The sequence below is a fragment of the Poecilia mexicana genome, unplaced genomic scaffold (assembly GCF_051168715.1).
Source record: "Poecilia mexicana isolate PSO_F unplaced genomic scaffold, ASM5116871v1 scaffold_3, whole genome shotgun sequence".
NCBI lineage: Eukaryota > Metazoa > Chordata > Actinopteri > Cyprinodontiformes > Poeciliidae > Poecilia > Poecilia mexicana.
This window is the reverse complement of record NW_028263372.1, coordinates 18570394-18589051: the sequence shown is the minus strand read 5'-3', so window position 1 is coordinate 18589051 and position 18658 is coordinate 18570394. Positions and strand designations below refer to the sequence as shown.

Below are 18658 nucleotides of genomic sequence, written 5' to 3'. Positions count from 1 at the left end.
AAAAGGAAAGCTTAAAAAATTATAAACCAGACCATGAGAATTATTAATAATAATAATAACTTAATAGACAGTGAATCTTTAAAATGCAAAGATACTAAGGTGAGGAGAAACACCTGAAGCAACAATAGAAAGACATAATTCTGGGATTTAACCTTCTATGAGTATCTACAGTTAAGTTGTTGTCTTTTAATTTTACCAAGAATGTTTCTTTTGACTGGAAGTAATATCAAAATCTCCAAACCAAACACACATTTTAACTGAATGAAAACATTTTTACGTCTAAATTTTGGGCTTCACTGTATGCACAAAGAAAGGACAAGGCTGTATAGCTGGAGAAAGGATATCTGAAAATTATTAACGACACAGTTGCTGCAAAGTTAGAATAAAAGCTGTGTGCATTAATACATGTTAAAAAATATTACCTCCACATATATATATATATATATATATAATTTTTTTTTATCAAGTCTCAGAATTGTGGATGGATGATTTACACATTCTGTTTTCCTTCTTGATTCCCACCAGTCTTCAAGTGTTGACTTTGGCGAATTACATGTGCTCAAGTAAATAAGAGAAGTCTATATTGAATCTGTGTGTACGTTGAACTGTCCGTAAGTGCAAGCTTTTATCTTTTATTTTTTAACAAGCTTTTATTTGCCAGCTTGTTCCCTAAACACTGCAAAGTAATCATTTTTATGGTGAGTTTGTTTATAGAGCCTTCAAACAAAAGATAGTAGGAAAAATTGTCATAACGCAGTTTGGTTGAGGTGGGGATGAGGACGCAGGTAGTGATGAAGATGAATATTTAATGATGAAAGTCAAAGGCACAGAACAACGGAGAACAGCACGGAGAAACAGGCATCACACGACAAGGATCCGACAAGAGACAAGGACAACAGGTGGGTTTAAATACACACGGGGTAATCAAGGGGATGAGACACACCTGGGAAACAATCAACGGGGAAGACGCAGAGACAGAGACACAGGGAGCAAACTGAACACAAAAAACTCCAAAAACAAATACACAGAAACACGATCATGACAAAAACAGGGAAAAATAAAAATATTTTACCAATTTTTAAAAATGTATAGGATCAATGAAATGAGATAGTCCTTCCATAAAAGCGACTTGTAGTTATCTTTATTTTATTATTTGTTAGTCCTAAAACACTTGCATCTTTTTTTAAGTGTCTTGCTTCTTCAAATGAGAAACTTTGTACTTTTATTGTTGTACATATAAATGACCAGGCACAAATGGTGTGTTTATGTTCAATCTTTTTGCCTTGACTACTTAAAAAAAAAAACCAAATACTCTTGCAACATTAACATGTTCCTGCTGCTCTAAATTCACAAATTACAACAATTAGCAACTGCCACTTCCTGGTACTATTGTCGTCTCATCATTATTTTCTAAGCCGGTAGTGCCCCCTAATGTCAAAACAGTAGTAGTACATGTTACACAGAAAAAAGAGACATAAAACTTTTTTATCTCACATTTATTTATTTTTTTAAAAAAAGGTTATTATTCTACAATAGCATATTAAATTTTGTAAATTACATGCATAGTTGTTCAGAGGTCTGAACAACTAAAATTAACCAGTACCATCTGAAGATAAACATCTGATAAACAGCTTCCAGCTGTCGCCACAGTGCTGCGATTAATGCGTCTTTCTTTGAAGTTGTTTTGTTATCTTTCTGAGGCCAGAGTCCTCTTTGTGCCTGTCATGCTCAGTCGATCTCAGCAGAACACTTCGCCGATAGGGGGGGCCGGTTCAAGGGTTCTGGTCGTTTTTGTCACACTTTAACATGACCTTTATCCCAAGACCCTGACGTGTGGTCTCGAAGGCCTGCCCTGCCTGCTCCAGTGGAAAGCGGTGGGTCACAAGGGGCTTCACGTTCACTTTGCCTGATGACAACATGGCAATGGCCATCGGATAACTGCAAAAAAAAAAAAAAAAAAAACATGGATGTTTGATTCTCTCTGACTCCAGCTAATAAGCTTGGACCAAAGGTGGACCGATTCTTTCTGCACTTTGCATTAATATTTACAGGAGAAGAGAAGCAGTAAATATTTCCTCACGTGTTGCAGTAGCGGAAGACTCCTCTGATGTCCACTTCTCTCACAGCAGCGTTGACCAGGGGAACGGTAGTCATCTCAGCACCAAGGCCCACCAGCAACACCACGCCGCCTGAGCATGTTGCCTAACGGGAAGTTGAACTGAATTATTTTAGGAACCCATTGTCACCGAAGTCATGTGGTATTTGTAGCTCAAACCTGAGCAGACAGTAGACAGTGAGGAAGAGATTTCATATCATGGTTGGCTGATATATTTTCAATTTTCAAAGGCTGACAGAAATGCCAGGTTTCCGAGTCAATTTCAATCTTAAGTTAAATGTTTTAGTTCTAATATGAAATTAAACTAGCATAAGGTCTCCACAACACAAGAAGGTCAAATGAAATCTTATCAGATGGTCCATATGAGATAGTGATAATAAAGTTTGCACTATTTTTGTCCTCCCTTCAGATATGATTGTGTTGTTGCAACTTATAGTTCCACAGGGTTATTTACATAAAGGGCAGTTTGGATGCAGCTCTCCACTCCAGTGCATTCAATTGTGATTTGAGGCTGGGTTCCCAGGATTTCCTTGACTTTCTTTGCCAGCACCTGCGCTCCATCTTCCTTTTTCACTGTCAGCTGGAAGTCTGCACCAAGCTCCTTGGCCATGGCCAGGCGCTCTGCAAACAGATCTAAACACAGCTGCGGGTGTTCAAAAGCAGTTCAGAGGATTTTCACAATTTTTTTCTGAAATTTACAGCGTCGTTTCGGGTTGTTGTTACCAGTGATAATGACTTTTGAGGCCCCCATTGCCTTGGCTACGATCAAGCTAACCAATCCAATGGGTCCTGTAGGAAAGGTAGACACATTGACACTGCCAAGTTAACTTTCAACTTAAAACATGTCTAAATGTTTATGAGCTTTAATTTACAAGACAGCATCAAGTACAGTTACTAACCAGTGTTTTACATGCAGCATATAAAAGGTGCATGACCTTTTCTTGTTCCACTTACAAAATAAATCAGACCAAACCTTTTTTTCTTAGGTTAGTTAGGATTGCTAAAATTATTCCTGTTGCTAAATGCCACAATAATAAGAGGACTATTTAAATATTCTGACACTTTCCTAAAAATCAGAAGTTCAAATAAACAAAGATTTCTGCACTTTTAAACAATTTTGGAAATCAAAAATGATGATGTCATTTTGTTGTGGGTTTCCAGTTTGTAAATTAAAAAAAAATGTTTACTCGATACTTGTGACCTGCAAAAGCCTGGTTCCTAATTTGGTATAATATCCAGATGCCTGAATGTACTACATTCATCTGTTCAAAAAATGATATACAAGTATAAACATTACTGGGATGTCCAGCCATCGAAGGAGACAGGCTCAGCCAAATCTCCATATAACTATTAAAAAGAGCTTGTGAAAGGACACCCAAAATGTAAGACCACATTTTACCATATTCTAAGAAGATGTTTGTAAATGTCTGAATCTGAAGAAGTTAAAAAAAACTTTCAAAAAAATGGCATTTTTCATATAGGAAAGGGTTAGTCTGATTTAATGCCAGACAATAAGTTATATAAGTTATATATATATATATATATATATATTTTTTTTTTTTTAATTTTATGCAGTGTATTTTATTATCAAGTTTCTTTAACATTGAAGAAAAAGCCCCCTGCAGTATTTTAAGGTTCAACGTTTACGTCTGCTAACTTTTGTTGTGCCACCTGGGTGTGGTAATAAAACTCGTAACTGTCCCAAAAGGCATGTTGGGACGGCCAGTTTACATCATTCGCAACATTCCACTGCAGTTTCTCATCAGTGGAATTTTACTACAAAAGTTTGCAATGATAATGGTTCGTGCTCAATTTTACCTGCACCACAGATGAGTACGGTGCTGCCGAGGGTGACGCCGGCCCGGCGACAGGCATGAATCCCCACAGAGAGAGGTTCGATGAGCGCCCCCTCCTCAAATGTGACGTTATCAGGCAACCTTGTGCAGACACACAGAAACAGATGAGACTGTCAGGATATGCATAGATTAGGCAACAGAGTCAGCTACTGATCAGTTATGAGGTAATCTTTGATGCAAGGTTTTGCAACAATGAAAAAGCAAATACTTGTAGCAGAAGTTGGCGTTGTGTGTGTAATATCTGCACAGGTTTCCATCGTCGGGCGGCGTGGCACAGAAGAAGATGGTGGGGGACAAGTTGTACTGTCCTCTTTTGAAGAACTCATCCATGTCGCGGGGCACACCAGGCTCAATGGCCACCCTATCGCCTGGAAAGTTACAATTTCACTTGTCATTTAGCTATCAATGCATGAATTGATAAGAGCACCCAATAAAAGATAAACCTGTTGTTTGAAGAGCAGTAAAGATTTTACAGATTGTTAGGGTTATAAATATCTATCTTTAAAAAGTATAAATTTAAGATGTAGCGTTAAACACAAATGTACAATATGTTTAATTTGGTGAGCAAACAGTGTCTTTATGTCATGTGACTCATAGCTTTGCATTATGTCAAATGTCAATGTCAAATTTATTTATATAGCACTTTAAAACAGGTATAAAACTGCACCAAAGTGCTGTACAAGAACACAAATGACAAAACAGAGCACAAAACAATGCATCAATTAAATGCCAAAGAGTAAAAATGAGTTTTAAGAAGTGATTTAAAATGATCCAGGCTGTGGGCAGATCTAATCTGGAAAGGTAAGTTATTCTATAAAACAGGAGCAGCAACAGAAAAAGCTGTTGCTGCATTAATGTTTCCAGGCGAAACATTAATGCAGTTTCACCTGGTTTAAGGTGCGTGACTGCTGATCCGACCTTCACCACTCGCCCTGCAGCTTCGTGGCCCAGCACCATTGGTTTTTTCAGCACAAAGTCCCCAATTCGGCCATGCTGCCAGTAGTGCACATCTGATCCACAGATTCCCACTGAGTGCATCTGGAGCAGCACCTCTAAACATCAAACAAGACAAAAAGGACTAAGAGAACACACATTATTTCCTTCTGACTAATTTGATACCAGATCTCTTCGTGGCTTTAAATCTATTTTTGACTGATCAATATTGTTTTTTTGGAGCCAGACATTCAACTTATAAAGCAGGAATTTATTATATCAAACCTTGACATAATTTCAAAGATCTATGATTAAGCAGCTCAAAATATGTCCATAGATGATAAACAGAGTATCTCAAGCTATTCAGGGAGCATTAAGGGATTCAACGTTAGATTGATTATTGCATTGGATTAACTCACTGCATATAATGGCAAAGTGCATGTATAGACAGCATCTGAGAACATGTGCTCCTGTTTACCATTAGGTCCTGGCTCGGGAATTGGACGGTTTTCCTGTTAAAGACACAATAATCTGTCAGTTAATTTAGCACAATATGTAACTGTAACATTTTCGGTGAATGTTTGTGTTCGGTTTCTTACAATCCTGAGGTCTCCCTTAGCATGCAACACCACGGACAAATTTTCCTCAGCCATGATAGACAGTGAAGGCAGAAAAACAACTTCAGAGTCCAAAGAACTGTGCAACCTGTGCTCTGCTCGCCAGAGTCATGGTACAAATGGGTCAGGGAACTGGAAGCGGGCCGGAACCAAAACAAAGTCTTGGATTGGTCGAAAGGCCGCGGAATGAACCATTTGCCAGGGAACAGGGGTGGACGACGTAGTCGCTACCAAGACATTTTGCTGCAGTCTTAAAATATTTAACATATTAAAAGATATATAAATATTTTTGATTTTGTATAAATACATTAGCATTAGTGGTTAACTAAATTCATGCCATTAAAGCGATGTTATTTTATTACCTACCTACCTCAGCACCCCTTCAACTCAAATCATAAAACTCGAGTCCATCAGCAGGAAATACGATTTTTTTTTGTTTGTTTTTGATGACACCCCCACGCTAGATATTAAAATATGGGCTTATTTCTTTATTCGTTTTATAAAAACTATAACGTTCCTGAGCAACGCAGCGCGTAAAGATGACGCGTGTCAGTGGAGTTGAATTAAGATGGTTCAAATGTTTTAGTTGGTCAAAGGTGAGCAAACGTTTTACTTTACGAATATCACTACTCCAAGAAATTACTCAAATATATTTTTAAAAAGTATTCTGTAAAAAGGTTACACAATTGAGTTACTATTCTTAGCTTCTGATTTAAAATTTGGAAATGTCATCAAACAGATAATAACCGCAAAATAATAAATTTAGACAAAAGAAAGAAACATTCTTACAGCAGACAATGTGTATATTGTTAGGACAGTATTCCAGTGACTGTATACTTTTTGCAGTATCTTTTATTCTTTAGCTCCGAATGATACAACAGGCTCAGTGGACAGAAAATAACATGAGAACAAAGCTTGTGCACAAACAACAAACCCCACTGTAACATACAGTGGTGTGTCTGGTGTATTTTTGGTCAAAATATGTTTGTTCATTTTGTGAAGTTATTAAACGTGGGGAGAGTATCCAGACATTTCATGCAAATGAGAGTAGCAGTACTTAAAAATAGTAGTATTCAAGTAGAAATCGAAAGCATGGTGCCATAAAACTTACAAAAGCTTACTTTTTTTCTAAAACATTAATTAAATATAAGTTAATACCCACCTTTACTCTTTGTGCAAATACAAACATGTTCATGCAATGTTATTGAAAAATGATAATACAGTAGTTGGTAGCACCATTAAGTTATAGTTTACATTAAATCTGTGGGCTTCAGCTAAACATTTTAAGGAAACATAAGAACATAAACCATAAGTAAAATTAAGCAAGTACTTGCAGGATATATGTTGGTGTCCAATAACAATGTTCCATATTTTATTTCAAATACAGAAAAACAAATATATCTGCATCAACTCTTTCATTGAAAAACCAGAGGTACAAATTATGTGGCAGCCTTCATGTTACAAACTGAAATTAAACAGACAAATTAAAGATGCTATTATATACCACAAATACAAAATGAGACTGCCATTGTTTCTGTAATTATTTTTTTTCCCCCTTTCTTAGTGTGCCTTGGCATACTTTTGCCCCAAACAAAGGCAGTCTTTACATTTTGAACATCTGAAAACCCCAGGATGCACATCCTGCAGATCACCAGAATATCTCTGAAGAGTCTCTATGCTGATGTACTCTGCAGGGACAGAGCAGTCTGTCTGCATGTTAAGCCGTTTACCCGGGGCCACAAAACTAACTGGGCTTCTAAAATGGTCACATAGGTGAGCTTCGCCCTCTGCTGAGTCCATGTCTGATTCCTCAGATCTGACAACAAAGCAGAGAGAAGTCGATTTATTTTACCAGTTAGAGACCAAAAATGGTAAAATCACAAACAATTTCATTAAAATCAAAAATGTTAAACTTACATGCTTTCTCTTGCGTCTTGCTCGCTGTGAGGGACGTCTGGCAGGCAGAAAGACTTTTCTTCCTCCTGTGAAACAAGGGGGGGAACCTAGATGACCTACTTCCAACATGATCTACCCCCTTTTTTAATTCTGGTTGCCCGGTTTTGTTACCTGCACAATGGTTTCTTCGTCCTCATGTTCCCAAATCAACCTACCAACCACTTCTCTCACCTCTTGAATCACAAAAGAAACACAGTGAGTTATAAATAAAACATTTAGCCCTTTGGGTATGATTGAAAACAGCTACTTTTGATTTTTACAGCAAACACTAGGTTCTTTGATGTTAAGAAAGAAGAAAATCAGTGTGTCACCATCCTGCACAGAAGCTGGAGGCAGCACATAATGGCCGATTGACACTGATTTCACACTTTGCCGCTTTTCACAGGTGGACAGGAACAGGCTGTGAAAAACAGTGACCTTTTTCGAGATGTAATCGTCGCTCTCAAATATCCTGGGAAAAAAAAAAAAAAAAAAAACTAAACTAAACAAATATTTCCAGCTTTAACACAATTGTGGAAATTTACAAGTAGATCCCCAGGACAATAGCTTGTATTTGTCTTCTTACTCACCCCAGCGTGTCGGGACATGTTGCATCTTCACTGAAGACGTAGTCTGCCTGCCTCCAATCTACGATGCTCCCACCTTCCGCCACTGCAAGAAATATAAGATTTAAAGAAATCAGTCGGCCATAATTTTCAACCGATAACCTATGCACTGTAGATCCAGCCACAAAATAAGTTGCAGACTGACCAGAATAAATATTTCATCAACTATATGTATTCCTTCTTAGAGTTCTTCAGAGTCTAGGTTTTGGAGAGGAATGTGAACAGAGAAGAAGGACACATCTTGGATGAAAATGGCGCAGAAGGATTTTCGCACTTCGATAAATGATGCTGCAGTTCGGTTTATTCAGAGATGAAGTTTGGAACCTCCAACCAGTCATGTAATTGCAGTGTCATTTCTACACAGTATTCTTAATTGTACTCTTCCAAAAAGAAAAAAAAAAAGACTTTATAGGTTCGAAGCTGTTTTAATCATATTTGAAGAGTTGGAGGTTCATGTCAGCTGGTTGATCACACAACTTCAACCAGTCGTATTTTTCTTTCCGAAGTCAGACGTTTTGAAAAATCTAAAGCAACAGATTTGTTCTTCAACATAATTATCTCCTATGATTCAGCTAATGTCAGTAAAGACTAACATTTGTTGAATGTTTCTTCCATCTACCACGGTATTAGAATATTGATGGATGAAATGCATAAAGCAGACTGGGACAAACACACAAAGTATTCCCGACTTCAAGGCGGAAGATCTGTGATTGTCAGTTTCTTTAAGTAAAGCACAACAAAGCTTATCGTACGACCTTTTTACGTTATTTAAAAACTGCGTTGGTTAGATTGGTTAGATGTCTCTGTATCAAATCTGTATGGAGGACTGTTGGTATCCACTTCGTAGAGGTATGAAGGGAAACAGCAGCAGTCAAAACCTCTCATTTATCATTTTTCAGCTTTAAAACGATAGCAGGTGACTTCAATGTCTTCAGCACCTGTCCCGCCTGCACGTCCAGGGCTGCTTCTTCTTCTCGTTACTGAAGCAACAGCGTCACTTTCCAGCAGATGAGCTGGTGTTGACGTGTGAAGCCTGACTTCAGCCTGTGAATGCTGAAGGAGGTGAAGAAGTTGTCCAAGCCATCAGAGCAGCTCAACGTCTTTACAGGACAGGACAGTGGCTAGTTTGACTTATAGTCTTTGTCATGGTGCCTTTCTGGATTAAACCAAAACAGTGAAGAGGAAGGCATTGCTTTGTAATTTTTCTATTCTTTCAGACTTTTTTTTTTTTTTGGGGGGGGGGGGGTGTTGAGGGGGGGACTATTGAAAATACACCTGTCTAAAATATGCTAACAGCTTGAATTACTGAGAGTTTTACTTTTGGTTATCCATGTTCAGATTTTTGTTGAAATGCTCATTTTTGCCTATTTAATATCGTGTGTTATAACTGCTTTTGTGAAGCTTGTAATGCAATCATTTCAAAAATAAACAAACAGAATTGACAACTGCACATTCCGCAATTCTAATCAGACAAAAACGTCAATTTTGATGTTAAATTTTAAAATAATAAGAAAGAAAATGTTTTAGAAATTATTTGAAAGCAAAAATAAATTATCATTATTCCTTTTTTCAGATGCTTTATTTTCCTAGTTAGTGTAAATAACAAGCTAAAGACGTTCAAATATGAGAATGTTTGCCGGCTTATGCCTCAAGCGGATGTTACTTGGATAAAGTTGAAAAGAGTTAACTTACTCCAAAAGTCAAGACGATCTTGCGGCACACTGCTCGAAAACCAGGCAGTCTTACTGCTAAACATGGCTTCTCTTCCTTTAAAGATAAATCCTACAAAGTTTTCTCGTGTAGTTTTGAAGCTATTACCAATTTGTAATGCCTATCTTCATTCTTTAATCTTTTGATTCGGCTAGTGTGCTCAATATCCAGCGGTAACTGAGCGCTAGCATCAAGCTATCTGCGGTTCGGCGCTGAAGAGTGTTGCATTCAGGTGCCTTGGGAAGAGTTCGGAAATGTCCCTTGTGAGACGACCTTCAACGGCGGCTGCTTTCGTTTTGCTATAAAATATATAATGTGCATATGAGTTTTCTATTATAAAGTAAAATGATTGATTATGGCAAAAGTTTAATGACAAATATCCTATTTTATTTTTATTTAACTTTTTTAAAATCATCATTCTAATTGACCTCAAATGTACAAATATAGCCATAAACGCCACTTTAGACCAAGTGGCTCCAGGCGCTTTGAAAGAAAATCAAGAATACAGAGTTGAATGGTTTGACGTAGATTTATAATTATGACACCGAATATTTACAGACATATCAAAACATAAATCATTAAAGACAGCACTGGTCCCAAACAAACCAAAATAGAAAATAAACATATGAACAAAATAGAACAGAAAAGTTAATCAACAAAATAAAAGAAAATATGTCACAAAATTAAAGGAGAGGAAAAACAAAGCATACCCCGGTCTTTGTCCTAGTTGATAAAGAAAGGTGGGTTAGTTGGGTTCTTTTTGCAAAATTTCCCAGAGCCCTACAGCATTTTTATAACACCTTCAAAATCATAACACCATAATAGAATAATTAGTGTGTGCATTATTTCCTCAGGCATTATCCTTGAATGTGCAAAAAGTGAGATAAAAATGTCTCAGCACAAACCTAAATGCTTTTTAAGGAGGTATTATACTACCTCATAACAATTTTATGAAAACTGAAAATGTGTCACTCATAAATGTCTTGAATATTTGAGCCCTTTTATGTTTACTTTTCCAAATTATCTCTTTGTTTCTTTATTACGTCAATAGCACTCTTAAAAGCTAAATAATTCGTTTTGTGTTTTAATTTTAGACACTGCTGAGAGTGCCTTTTTGATATGCCTACAGCATGGCTCTCATCTTTTTATTCAGTTTTTTTTTCTCCTTTATTTATTTTTTTTCTTTTGTGTGTCAGTAGCAGTTTTTCATCACGAGATGGCACTGTTTGCAAGGTATGTCTTAGTTAACCAGCCAGCTTTGAACATGGCTTTTATCCGTGTTTTTTCACATTAATGGCAATGAATTATTAAAGATGGAAAGAAGATTAATTCAGTAATCTCCCTAATGCTGCATTAACTATATTAAGGCTTGAACATTTAAAAACACAGATGTTATTTAGGAGACATGCCATCCTGTAAAGGTTTCAAGGAATAATGTTTCTATAACATTTTTGGATGCACTGAAGCCTTTAGTTTGCTTTACTATACCTTAATTCTTTTTATCTTTTTTTTTTTTTTTTACTTTTATTGTACTTGATTATGTAAACTTATTCCACATATTAAAAAGACGTGTAATAATCAGCACCACTGCTTTCTGGTCAGTGTCTTGTTTAGTGGGGTTGTCTGAAGGTTAGGCATTAAAATAACTGCACCCACAAATGATTTTCACTATAACGTACAAGTATGTCATGTAGCTCTGAATTTCACAAGAATCCTGTCTTCACAAGAATCAGCACCACTGCCTTATAACTACGCTGTGGCAGGCTGGTAGGCTGTTTGTCTGAACTTTGGCTGGATGGAGAGAATATCACTACTTTAGCCACTGTAATTTCTACATGACGTAGATGCACAAAGACAAAGAAGCTTCCAAAATTCTGCAGATCGCTGTGTTCACTCTGTTTTGCATGATGCCTGCAAAATTTCAGTGCCTGAGATTTTCAACGCCACACTGGGCGAAAACTCTGCTACCATGACAACAGTGAAGCCGCACCCAGATTCTCATGTCTCACCCTCCGACAGGGTCGTTTCAGAACAAAGAGGAGAGGGACGGGCTGGTGGTGCAGGCACGGAGGTTTAATCTGGGTCACAGTTGCTCCTATCAGTGGGTGAAGCATTTATTGCTCTAATATGACAATTGTGACTGCCTTCCCTATCACAGGGTTTTGCCAGAATGATGCATCATACCAAGGACATTTGTGTGTAGTTAAATTTCATAAACAAACCCACACACAATCCTGTGCGACCTTCAAAGTTGTACATACACTCTTGAAACTGGTCTATAAATCAATCAGTGCACTGATGTGAGATCGGCTTATTGTGTATTTCACTTAATATCAGGGATTTTTTTTTATAGTTTGTAACTTGTAAACGATGCCTTTTTTTCTGTTTTTAGTCGTTTAAAAGGTTTTGCTGAGTAAAACAAAAATAATTTCTTATTTCTCCAAACAGTAAAATGGTGGATATCAGATAAGTTTGAAACAAATTTCTAGTGACTATATTTTGCCGTCCATCTGTTTTAATATTCATCCTGATTGTCCGCTATTATACATTTATAAGCTAATAAACTAAACGCCTGTGTGAATTTGCTGTGATCCTTGATCTGTGGCTTATTAAAAATCATCATAAAGAAGAGTCATTAATTTGCTGTGCTCTTGATCAAACATTTATGATGCCACTGGGCATCTCTGGCTTTTTTTTTCCTGCCATTCTAGCTTTTCCAGTGTTTCCAGTGTCTTTTGATGCCCAGAAATTATTCACAAGTTCTCAACTGTAGGACATGTCCCCTTTTTTCTCCTTTGTTGCCTCTTGTGCTTATTTTGTCCTTTCAAGTTCAGTCCTGCTGGACAGAGAAAATGCCCCGCGGTGACAGAGCTGGCTGCCATTGGCTCATTCGTCTCAGTTCTGTTCCAGGGATATTGTTTCATTGTGTGTTGGTCACGACTATTCGAGAATGCCCAGTTGTCGGTGCTGCTAGGAAACTTTACATAGCTTTAAATTTTGGGTCCTGTTTTAGTTATTTTCCATGTTAAGTAAAATCTGTAACATTTTGAAAGAAATCATAGAAGTTTTAGCTGTTTTTCTTTTTACTGAAACCTAAGTATTTATATAATTTTAGTTCGAATATTATTTGTAAAATTTTGTGGGAAAAAAATCTAAATATATTTTATATGGTATATCACAGCAAAACCATTAACAATAGCTAAGCATAAGGTTTGAATGACCTTTCTTCCAGATGAGGAACAGCAGAGATGTTTGTCTGGAGTATCTGCTCCAAAGAGTTGTGCCTCATGTAAACGGCGTGTTCAGAAAAAACGAGCAGAGCTCTCAGGCAAATGCTTCTAGCTTTGAAATTGTGTGCACTTACTTCCTCCAAACCTCCCCTGATGTTCAATTTGGTGCTACTCCATCAACGACGTGGAGCAGTAAATATTGCAGAATACACATCTCTGCGGAGGGTTCACGTCCCATCAGAACCAGTCTGTGATTTTAACTTGCTTTGAGTTCATCCCTGTGTTAAACGAGAGCCCATTATTGACCCATTTCTCTCTCTGCCTATCAAGTCTCTTTCTCTCTCCAGCTGAACCAGCAACATCAAAGGAGCGCGCTTCAAATCGCAGGTGTTGAAGGATTAAGGCCACCGCAGGATGTGGTTTTATTCTCAGCTTCATCTTTGATGTAGTCTCTCTTTGACACGCTTGTATCGCTAACGCGTAACACGGCACACTAGGTTTGAGGATGCTTTTCCGAACTTGAAGTCTGAACTAGTGCCTCCGTTCTTGTTCAGTGACAGTACTGTGCCAAAGTATTCATACCCACAGAAGTTTTTTTCCTATCTGGTTAGCTTATAAAATCACATATTTCACTGCAGTTTATTGGAATTTCATGCAACAGATGAACAAAAAGTAACACATAGGTGTGAAGGTTGAAGAAAATGAAATGATGTTTTCAACATCTTTTACAAATAAACCTGAAAAATCTCATCCTTGTATTGAGCCCATTCTAATTAGATACTCCTAAATAAAATCCAGGGCGACCAGCTGTCGGTAGAAGTCATCTAATGGCACTTAAACTGACAAGGAGAGTATTATTCAGAAAAGTAATTGGTAAAGTAAATTTGAAATCACATATTGTTTTTTTTTCTTCTTTACATTCATTAAGTCCCCCTGTATTCATTTTGTCATATAATTCTCAAAAATAATACATTGATGTGTGTTGTTCTAATGTGACAGAAAGAGAAAAATGTTACTTTTTAAGAAATGACTTCGTTTTAAGTGTTTAAACTCTGATCAGTAGCCTCAGGAGGCATTAAAACAACTCAAATATGTGCTGTCTTAAGCCCAGAAATTTAAGCAATGGATTTATGTATCAGGGGGAAAAAACACTAATCAAGAAAATATTACATCACTCTGCCCCGCAATCACAAAGACTACATCAAAATAAATGTAATTCATAAAAGGGTAATCTTAAAAATCATACTTACATCACCACACTTTTCCCCCTGCGTCATTAAAACGAAGAGTCTCTGTGATATTCATGGAAGACGCATTGATCAAAGTGGTTTTTGTTCTGCATGTCATGGTGGATGATGTAATGAAAGTCGCAGGCAAATATTTTTCCCAGTGCTGTGAACTTTCACACAAGGGAGGCAACAAATAAACTTTATCAGAGTGTTGCTGTGGTGCTGGCTAAGGGCTCTGCGCTGGCCTTTAACCCTCGTTTTGTCACTGGGGTGCGTTGTCGTGCTGAGGAGGGACAGGAGAGCACATTGTTCCCCCATCCGTTAAGAAGCCACAGAGGCAAAAGCTGGGCAGACGGAGAAAGGAAACGTTACGGGCTACAACAGGCTTACCTCTGAGGCACCAGGCTCAGAAAGCATATATGTGGACTCATACATGCATCACACTCCCAAGGAGACACATGCACATGCTCACACATTTGCCACAATTGCACAGGGGTGTTGGTTAGGCAACACGCAGAGTGAAATATGCAGCTGAACAGAGGACACCTGCGAGACAGAAACTGCCAAACTTTTGAATGACTGAAGCCAAGTTTGTGTCTCACCAAGGACTGTCATGCTGCTCTGCCAGACCATGCGTGAATGTAATTTGCCCTTTAAGTTTCTTCGGTCGATGATGACTCATCTTTTGAGTTCAGAGGGTGCCATCGCAGAGAAATGACTGCTTCCTCTAGTTGACACCATGCTGCTCATCTAGATAAATGACACGACGTTCTTTGTTTCAGTTTTAATATCATCATTTTTTTTCTTATAGTCCTTCTCTTGGTCTTTGACCTTATGAACACAACTTTTTTTTTCCTTCTTTTGTTGACAGGAAATCTAGGTGACATCAGTTTTATGTATCATTTCTTCTACATGAATATATTTTTATTTAAGTTTAAAGTGTTAACAGAAGATTAGTTGAGAAATAGGACCGTTCCCTCGCAGCAGAAATGTCCTTGGTTTGAATCCCAGCCTGGGGTCATTCTATGTGGAGTTTGCATGTTCAAAGTAGTTTTATGCTTAACTTTATAGATGTTCTTACTAAAAACTTACAACTACTCCAAAGCAGGGATGTCCAAATCCAGTCAAGAGCTGCTGTCCTGCAACTTTTAGATGCATCCTTTCCTCAACAACTTTTAACTCACAGTCAAAATGTCTTGTTCCACCGGCAGATTATTTCGCTTAGTATTTCTCATCAAAACTAAGAAATGATTGACGTAAACCAAGTTAGTATTTCTTGCTGCAAAGTTACTTGTAAGTTAGGTTTGTATAATTTCAAGTGTACTGAGATGTTTGCACTTAAAAACTAGACTAAAAATACTGGCCAAGATTTTACATCTTTGCAGTGTTCCCCTGGTACATTCATGGATTCATCATGTGTGCACATGGATGGTTGTACAACTTTTTCATCTATTTTCTTCTTACAGTGTGGTGCTGCCCGAATTTGATCTGAATTACTCGTTTCATTAATAATTGCCCTAATTAATAATTGACTATTATTTATAGTCAAGCTAGGCTCCCAATTATCAGCTTGTTGAAGGGGTTGTCTTGTCTAGTAGCTCACCTGCCAACCCTTGTAACTTTAATTTATGGACGAAGTGGTGGGTGAAGGTGTAAATCTACTATATAGAAATCTGAAGATAATTCAGGTTACTTTATGGTACATTTTAGGACTTCCAAATAAAAACATATCTCCTCACATTCAGAAATTTTCTGTCTGAAACTGAGGGGTCTCAATTTTTTTTTATTTTTTTTATTAATAGACAAAAACAAGGGACAGTTGTTAATAGGCCAAAGATTATAAATGCATATCTGGCTTCTTTCTTCGGCTCTGAGATACTGTGATCTTGAGACCTGTTCCTTCTCGTTTTGCAACTGCAGGATGCCGCTGTCTAAACACAGGCCTCATCCGCTTTTTATAAGTCTTACACACACCGTTTTGTTTTGGCAGTGGCTCTCGAACTTACACCTCTGTTTTCTGTAACCCTGCATGAAAAGATTTTTAAAAAGTGTAAAAATCTTGCAAAAAAGAAGTCATACCACAACCTTTTATTTGTTGAGTTTTTTTTTGTTTTGTTTTTTTTTTTTAACAATAAATATTCAAGTCAATAAATAATAATAACAATGCAAGCACTCTAAAAATATGCTGCAGTTTGTGTAGGGTTATTTGTCTCTTACATATTTACTTGCTTGGTAAGGCCGAGTAGCACAGAAGCTTAGGCTTCACTTTTGTGGCAAACTTTAAACTGCAGAGACTTGACTGCCAGTTTGTGTTATTGTTGTAGATCACCCCTCAGCTGCAGCACATGCAGGAAAAAATCTGATTGGAGATTTATACAGTGAAGAGCCATTTGGTTAGTGTTTCTGACTGTTGCTCCGTGAGTCCCTTTAGGGCAGGAAAATAAAATATGAGTCAGTCCTCAGTCAAAAACTCTGACTAAAATGGCTTACTAAACTACCTAGGGTCAGTCATGATTTCATCAGTAACCTCTGTGTCCCAGACGTCCACTGATGACAACAGTGACCATAATAAGCTTGTTACTCTCCAATGTTGACTTTTATGCTGTCATTAGTCAACTGTTGATAATATTTTTTTATGTTTTGATCTATACAGGAGATTTTTGGAATATATTAATGAGCCCTTATCTACTGACATGAGAATAAAACTATACATTTCATCTAGTTTTCCAGTAGGATGCAATTCTTCTAAAGCAACACAGCAAAGACAATTACCCATTCATTGTCCATACCTGCCTAGACTGGATGTAGGGCACAACCTGGACAGGTCGACAGTCCATCACAGAGACAATCCACCATGCACACACACAGTTAACATAAACAAATTCACAGGGAGAACACAGATTTCATACAGAAAGACCACAGGCCAGGGTTTGTGACCCAGACACGTTTACTGCAGGACAAAAATACTACAACCTGCAATGTGCAGCCCTAATAAAACAATTCATTCTAAACACTTTCAACAAGTAAAGAATTTTACTCAACAATGGTTTTGATCAAGAAGTTTAAAAAAAAAGGAAAGCAAATGCTTTATGAGAACAAGATATAAAACTATTTGCCAATTTTTCACATGAATGTGTATTTGACAATAAATCAAATGTTCTTCCAAATTTCTTTTAGTGGCCTTTGGTCAACTGTACTACCCTGGGATTTTGTTGTTTAAAGTTGGTCAAACTGTGGCCTTTCATGTTAGATTTTGTTTGAAATTCTAAAGTTATTATATCGTGTTTATGATCTTGTCAACATCTGTATGATGTGACTTAACAGCATTCCGAATCTTCCCCAACGGACTTTTCCCTCCTCAACCAATTCAGTTGCAGAGCCTGTTCATGTTTAATTAAGTGTCTGATGTAAGTTTGGTTAAATAACTAAATTCACAAGGGTCTTTGCTAAGTTTTCTTTGACATTGAGTTGAAGCCTCAAAAGGAATTTGGAAAGTGAACGATGAAGGGTGACCTCTCCTATAATCCCAATGACTGCTCTGTTTTGAATTTGCAAAAACTTTCTCTGCATTGATGTAGCTTGTAAATATTTAAATGAGGAATCAAGACAGTGTTTACATTTGTGTTGCTGCATTTTTATTTTCATTAAACACCTTATAAAGCCATACTTGAGGTATTTAACTGTGCAATAAGGATCCTGTATGCTTTCTAAACCACAGAAATGACTAATATAAGTCTAATAAGATTACTTTTCATGATTAAATGTCCAATTCACACCTACAGCAATCATTTTCAAATACTGACCAATGTTTCCATGGGTTGTTAAGGTCATAGTATGTATTTAAGCCAGAAATATTGCTTAGACAGAAGATAAAGCCATTTTTACAAAAAAAAAAAAAACAGAAAGAAAGAAAGACAGAAAGAAAGAAAGACAGAAAGAAAGAAAGAAAGAAAGAAAGAAAGAAAGAAAGAAAGAAAGAAAGAAAGAAAGAAAGAAAGAAAGAAAGAAAGAAAGAAAGAAAGAAAGAAAGAAAGAAAGAAAGAAAGAAAGAAAGAAAGAAAGAAAGAAAGAAAGAAAGAAAGAAAACAGTTCCGAAAGAGTATGGTCATGCAGTGCTGCAAAACATTATTCACCGTTACAGATAGAATTTGATCAAAAAAATTCACAAATGTGTCAAAATGAAGGGGATACGGTTTTGCCACAAAGTACAGCCTGTTTAAATAGTTTGGGGGCAACAGTGGCTCTGGAGGCAGAAGCTTGTCCTGTAACCACTGGGCTGCCTGCAGCCACTGCTCCTTTTGTCTCAGTTGGTGTGTCCTTGGGCAAGACACTTCACTCACATTGCCTGTTGTTGGTGATGTTTATAGAGCCCGATTGTATGGCAGCCTCACTACTTTCATTCTAGC

The 18658-nt window shown here is 37.2% G+C and overlaps 2 protein-coding genes across 3 annotated transcripts; both read right to left on the bottom strand.

The window, feature by feature from the left end:
- Positions 1-1481: 1481 nt before the first annotated feature.
- On the bottom strand, positions 1482-5661 carry sord (sorbitol dehydrogenase). 2 transcript variants are annotated; one of them, XM_014967989.2, is made up of 9 exons: positions 5505-5661; positions 5384-5417; positions 4860-5024; positions 4181-4340; positions 3935-4053; positions 2840-2905; positions 2571-2749; positions 2081-2202; positions 1482-1938 (listed from the first exon to the last, which is right to left on the bottom strand). In XM_014967989.2, exons 1-9 carry the CDS (start codon positions 5556-5558, stop codon positions 1773-1775), a joined length of 1065 nt encoding a protein of 354 aa, XP_014823475.2. In that variant the 5' UTR covers positions 5559-5661; the 3' UTR covers positions 1482-1772. The 2 variants fall into 2 exon arrangements, with proteins under 2 accessions (XP_014823475.2, XP_087860390.1); XM_088004264.1 differs by lacking the exon at positions 5505-5661 and having other exon boundaries at positions 5325-5391.
- Positions 5662-7082: 1421 nt separating this feature from the next.
- On the bottom strand, positions 7083-14885 carry terb2 (telomere repeat binding bouquet formation protein 2). Its single transcript, XM_088004624.1, has 6 exons — positions 14855-14885; positions 8048-8129; positions 7790-7929; positions 7590-7651; positions 7440-7504; positions 7083-7338 (listed from the first exon to the last, which is right to left on the bottom strand). Exons 1-6 carry the CDS (start codon positions 14883-14885, stop codon positions 7083-7085), a joined length of 636 nt encoding a protein of 211 aa, XP_087860750.1.
- Positions 14886-18658: the final 3773 nt, after the last annotated feature.

What these genes read in the sequence shown, in the direction of transcription:
- sord (XM_014967989.2), bottom strand. Translation starts at nt 5,558, where the DNA reads ATGGCTGAGGAAAATTTGTCCGTGGTGTTGCATGCTAAGGGAGACCTC. An exon ending in AACGCCAACTTCTGCTACAA is followed by an intron (nt 4,054 to 4,180) that starts GTATTTGCTTTT and finishes TGTCTGCACAAG; the next exon opens with GTTGCCTGATAACGTCACAT. An exon ending in GTCTTCCGCTACTGCAACAC is followed by an intron (nt 1,939 to 2,080) that starts GTGAGGAAATAT and finishes TTTTTTTTGCAG; the next exon opens with TTATCCGATGGCCATTGCCA.
- terb2 (XM_088004624.1), bottom strand. Translation starts at nt 14,885, where the DNA reads ATGGTCTGGCAGAGCAGCATGACAGTCCTTG. An exon ending in ACGAAGAAACCATTGTGCAG is followed by an intron (nt 7,505 to 7,589) that starts GTAACAAAACCG and finishes CTTGTTTCACAG; the next exon opens with GAGGAAGAAAAGTCTTTCTG. An exon ending in CAAGACGCAAGAGAAAGCAT is followed by an intron (nt 7,339 to 7,439) that starts GTAAGTTTAACA and finishes CTTTGTTGTCAG; the next exon opens with ATCTGAGGAATCAGACATGG.